The sequence below is a fragment of the Camelus bactrianus genome, chromosome 10, assembly GCF_048773025.1.
Source record: "Camelus bactrianus isolate YW-2024 breed Bactrian camel chromosome 10, ASM4877302v1, whole genome shotgun sequence".
Classification (NCBI taxonomy): Eukaryota; Metazoa; Chordata; class Mammalia; order Artiodactyla; family Camelidae; genus Camelus; species Camelus bactrianus.
The window spans coordinates 12183231-12188751 of record NC_133548.1 but is presented as its reverse complement, the minus strand read 5'-3'; the positions used below and the strand labels follow the sequence as shown (position 1 = coordinate 12188751).

At 56.7% G+C, this 5521-nt stretch overlaps 1 protein-coding gene across 1 annotated transcript; it reads right to left on the bottom strand.

Annotated features, from left to right (window-relative positions):
* Nucleotides 1-1032: 1032 nt before the first annotated feature.
* Nucleotides 1033-4740, bottom strand: APLNR (apelin receptor). The gene has a single exon (XM_010952410.3). It carries the CDS (start codon nt 4434-4436, stop codon nt 3285-3287), a length of 1152 nt encoding a protein of 383 aa, XP_010950712.1. The 5' UTR covers nt 4437-4740; the 3' UTR covers nt 1033-3284.
* Between the last annotated feature and the right edge of the window lie 781 nt (nt 4741-5521).

Genomic DNA, 5521 nt, shown 5'->3' with positions numbered 1-5521 from the left:
GGGACCTGATGAACCTCTCTGAGCCTCAGCTTCCTTATCAGAAAATGAGGTGAAAATGCCCCTCTCAGAGAGCTGCAAGGATTCACGGGAGAATGCGTGGAACATGCTTACTGCAGGGGTAAGATGCTACTATCTACTCTACTGAGACGATTGCTTTTGCGTCATCTGCAAACTTTATTAGTCTTAATGGAAGACCATGACCACCCCTGGACTGAACATTTCCCCCCAAGGATCATGAGTCCCTTCCTCCTCCAAATCAGGGACCACCCAGAGCCTGGTTTCCTCCGGCTCTGACGCTCTAGTCTTGTGCCCACTTTAATGCGGGTCGAATCTGTGTGGATGGACACAGCCACAAACCTGGCCTCCCCCAGAAGTCATCTGATGGGGTTTTAGTGATTATGGACATCTGGGGTGATTCCAGGAAATTCTGACTCCACAGGTCTGGGGTGACACCTGGTGATGGATATTTTCAAAACCATACAGATTGACTCTGAGTGGAAGCTAGGCATTTGAACTTCTGGTCTAAACTGAATGGATGTTCACTTGATGTTGAAGGAAGGAAGGAAGGAAGGAAGGAAGGAAGGAAGGAAGGAAGGAAGGAAGGAAGGGAGGAATGAGTCAGTGCAGATGGTAGATGAATAAAGGGATGAATGAATGAATGATAGCTCTACCTCCATGGGAAGAAATGTTGGTGTTCCCCCCAGATCTGTGCCCACTGGTTCCACAGCCCTTCAGAGCACAAAAGCTTAGCTGTTCCCTGTCCCTTTATTTCCTTTGTCTTCCCTCATCTCACCTCCCCATCCTTCCCCTTCTCTGGTGTGTATTTTCCCCATCTTCTCGTTGGCTCCCTCGATTCCATTCCAGTTTCCCACTTGCCTCCTTTTACTTCCCCCTTCTCCCCACTGCTCCCCCTCAGCCCCCTCGCCCCACCTCCCATTGTAACATTTGCAAACTGGGGTTCCTTTCCTCATCTCAAGACACTGGTGTGAGAAGAGGCTTCAGACACAATCGTTACACACACACACACACACACACACACACACAAGATTTATTTGATGAACCACAGGGACTAACAGGGTCAGAAAATAGCACAAATATTCCAAAGAAGGGGGTGAGGGGGGCAGCAGGCGGCGTCCTCCACCATCTGTCCAGGACTATCGATGGGGCCTCAGAGGGGCACCCTCTTCCCTTCTGGAAGCCTCCTCCAGCTTTGACTGGATGCTTTGGGGACAGCGCTGGGCAGATAAAGTGAGTCTGTGGAAGTCTGGGAGGAGCTGGGAAAGGTAAGCGGAGAGAAGGCCGGGGCCTTCTCTCGCTCCCCTGCTCCCCGAGCTGGCCCCATTCCAGCCATGGTCAAGCATCCACTGACATCACGCTGGGCTCTTCCTGCCTCCACAGATCGTGTCTTGTCCTTCACGTCCAGAGCCCTCCAAGAACAAAACCCGGAATATACACACCCCGCCCTCCGTGCACAAAGGCCCAGCCATCAATTCCATCCTCAAGGCCTTTCTGGCGGGCAGAGTGGCCGTCATGCTGTCAGCCCTGCTGTGGCTGCTTCAGTCACCGTTCCCAGCCCCCCAACCTAGCAGGAGAAGCCAAGGGATCCAATCCTGATGAGAGATGAGAATAAAACCCACCCAGTGCTTTTTACCCCATGGCAAGCAGGTGCGCCCCACCCCCTGCCTTAAGAAGACAACCAGTGACCCTGGAAAAAGGAAGGGTGATGAGGGAAACGCTCATAAATTCAAAGCAAGTTGGGCAGGCGTGGGAAAGGGATTGAGGAAATAGGGACGGCAGAGGGACTTCCTGAGTCCCTGGTGGAATGCCTCAGGCTTTGGGTGCCAGCTGCTCTGGGGAGATATTTCCCTGTAGGGAACCCCGGGTGCAAACACAGACTTCTCTCTTCAAGCACGGACCAGCCGTCAGAGCCCACAAATCCACTGGGGGTCGGGGGTGGGCTCATTTTGATTCTGTATTGTCTCAGACTGTCCCTTCTTCCCTTGAGGACGTTGGGTGAAGAGCAGAGATACGGTGGAGAGCAGGCAGTGTTCATCCAAGTGACAAGTGACACAGGCACCCTGCTCTTACGTTACCCTCATCCATGCTGACAGATATGTACACACACACAAAGTAAGCGTCCCCACCCCCACCAAAGTACCAGCTGGCACCAGTGCCAGAGAAAAACATCCTGGAGACGCTGGGATGGGGCAGAGAGACAGGGAAGGACCTGCAGCTCAGGGCTCTGGAGGAGGCTGGAGGGGTGAGGATTTGGGGAGGGAACTCGAGCAGCATTTAGACTAAATGCTGATGCTCCTCTTTGTCCATTTCCCTCCCCAACTCCCCATTCATATCATGAAACCAAGGAGCCTGCTGCCCCATCAACCCCATTGCCCCCCAGTCCCCACCATGAAAACAGACAATGGATGAAAGGGTCCAAGGAAATCTGTAGAAAGTGTATCTCGTGGTCATCGTGCAGGGGCTGCAGGAAGGGAGGTCCTCTCCTGGGGTCGCTCTTCCCCCAGTGCCTGAAGTTGCAGCAAACTTATCCGATCTGGAGGGAAGTTCTGATGCGCCCAGCTGCAGAGACTGGAGCAGTAACTCCTTCTGAGACTCAGCCCACCTCCTGCCCCGGCCCGTTCCCAGCTCCCTCCCGGGACTCCCAGGGAAAGGGGTAAAGAGATTTGAAGGCAACGAGTTTTGCTTGCGAGCTTCAGGATTCTTAACCCCTAGGAGCCCTTCTGAACAAGGTGGTTAAAGGGGTTACAGAGGGATTGAGGGAGGGGGCGAGCTGTGGGAGAGAGGGTGGGAGACAGAAAGTGAAGATTCAGAGTAAAAATTGCAGAGAGAGAGGGAAACGGAGGGAGGAAGAGGGGCGGGAAAACTAAAAGAAACGGGGAGAAAAAGAGCTGGAGATTCCAAATGGGATGGGGGAAACGAACTTCTATTGAGCCAGGATGCACACATCACTTTAGTTTCTCCGTCTTCTATAAATGGAGAAACTGAGGCTCGGGGCGGTTAAGAGACTTGTGCAAAGGACAGTCTCCCAGAAACTGAGTGGCCGGCCGAGCATGGGACCTCAGGGCTCATTCTCTTTCCACTAAGCCACAAACCTCTGCACAATAACAGAGGGAAAAGGAGGACAAGACACAGGTGGGGGCTGGAGGCAGGGAGCGGGGAAGGGAGTCAAGTGCAAGAGAGAAGGTGTCCTTGCCGACCTGACCTTCAGAGACCTGGGGCAAAGGCTGGGGCGGGGCGGAGGGCACCAGGCTCCTGGGGCCCCGGCCCTAGTCGACCACGAGGGTCTCTTGGCTGTAGGGGATGGATTTCTCCTGAGTCTGCTCCCCGCCCTTCCCCGTGCTGGGACCGGGCCCCTGGCTGTGCCCGGACGAGTAGCTGGCCGACTTCTCCCCGCTGCTGCCGGGGGAGGCGCCCCCGCACCGGCTCTGGCGCCAGCAGAGCACCGAGGCGCAGGCCTGGCGGAAGCGGGGGTCGAAGAAGGCGTAGAGGAAGGGGTTGAGGCAGCTGTTGAGGTAGCTGATGCAGGTGCAGTAGGGGAAGACGTTCATGAGGAAGATGTCGAGGTCGCAGGGCCAGTGCAGCAGGCTGCCCAGCATGTAGAGCGTCTTCACCAGGTGGTAGGGCATCCAGCACAGCGCGAACGTCACCACCAGCACCACGATGATGCCCAGCAGCCGGCGCCGCTTGCGCAGGCCCTCGATGCGCTCCTTGCGGAAGTGGCCGGCGATGGTCTGGGCGATGAAGAAATAGCAGGTCAGCATGATGATGAAGGGCACCACGAAGCCCACGGCGGTGGACGAGACCCCCAGGCCCACCTCCCAGGCCCACTCGGAGCTCGAGGTGGCCACCACGGAGTAGTCCATGTAGCACTGCACCTTGGTGCTGTTCTCCGCCTGGGGCACGGCGCCGGTGGAGCGGAACACCATGACCGGCATGGCCAGGAGCGTGGCCAGCACCCACAGGACCGCCGTGGCCACGGCGCCGCTGACCCGCAGCCGCAGCCGCGCGTTGGCCACCGGCCGCACGATGGCCAGGTAGCGGTCAAAGCTGAGGCCGGTGAGGCAGAAGACGCTGGCGTACATGTTGACAAAGATGAGATAGCTGCTAAGCTTGCAGGCGAAGGTGCCGAAGGGCCAGTCGTACTCCCGGTACGTGTAGGTGGCCCACAGCGGCAGGGTCACCACGAACGTCAGGTCGGCCACCGCCAGGCTGGCGATGAAGATGTCAGCCGAGCGCCTCTTCTCACGGCTGCTCCGAAACACGGTCCAGAGCACCAGGCCGTTGCCCGTGGTGCCCAGCAGGAAGACCAGCATGTAGATGGCAGGGATGAGGTCCCCCGAGGACTTCCAGTCCATGTAGTCACACTCAGACTGGTTGTCTACCCCGTAGTAGTTGTCAAAATCGCCACCTTCCTCCATGCTGGGGTGCGGAGAGAGGACGGGCAGGGGGTCCCGGGGGTACCAGCTCCGTGGCTGTCACCAACTCAGCAAGTGCCCTGAGCTTCTGGCTGGAGCCCCCGAGGGCAGGCGACAAGGGCTGAAGGTGTCCAGGGCCCTTCCCAGCAGCAGGAGGAGCTGCCTCTGGATCCTCAGGACCCTGGAGGATGCCCGCACTCCGCAGACTTCCTCCACTGTCTCCTGCCCTGCCCCAGCCTCAGCTAAGACACTTCCTTGCCCCCTCCTGAGCCTCTGTCTCCTCCCTTGCCTGTCACTCCCTCCTCCCACCTCCAGACCAACCCCTTACTTGTGAGTCTTAAGATCTTTAAGTTACAGCCCACTTTTTTTTCCTTCTTGTCACTGGGCAAGTGGACCAAATTGACCCCTGCCGTGCTGGGCAGAATGTTATCTATGGTTTGCAGCCTGCTCTCCTCCTGGCCCAGCCTCCTTCCCTCTGATTTCCTCTTCTCTTTGGAAAACCTCTCCTCAGTCCTCTGCTCTCTCCTGTTCTCACCCCCTCCCATCCTCTCTAAATGGGGCGAATTATGCAGATTGAAATCCAGCCTGCGCTGGAGCCAGGGAGGGTGGGGGCAAGGAGGGTGTGAGATTTCGCAGGATGGTCTGAGCATCTGGCGTGCCCTCCTGGCAAGCAGGTCTGGCCCCTCGGGTCTGCCCTCCAGCCTCCACCTCCTGCCCTCCCAGCCGCCACCCAGACCCTGCCCTTCTCTGTGCTTCCGCTCACATTGGCCTCCTTTACACCTCGGCTTTGACCCTCTCTGGGAACTTTCATGGTTTACAGACCCATTTATAGAAGTATTTCTCTAGAACTCAGAAGCTGTTAGCAGATTGCCGCTTGCAGATGGCGTAGGGAGTTTTAGAGGGTGGAGGACAGAGTCACAGGAGGAAGAAAGCCCAGACTGAAGGATCTCTAATCAAGTCATTAAGTCTGTGGGAAAACTGAGTCTGAACAAGCTAAGTGTCTTGCCCAGGTTCACAGGATAAAACTTGTTTTGCTGTTCTTTGCTTTTCTTCTTCTCCCAGCACCTAAGACAGCACTTAGCACGGAG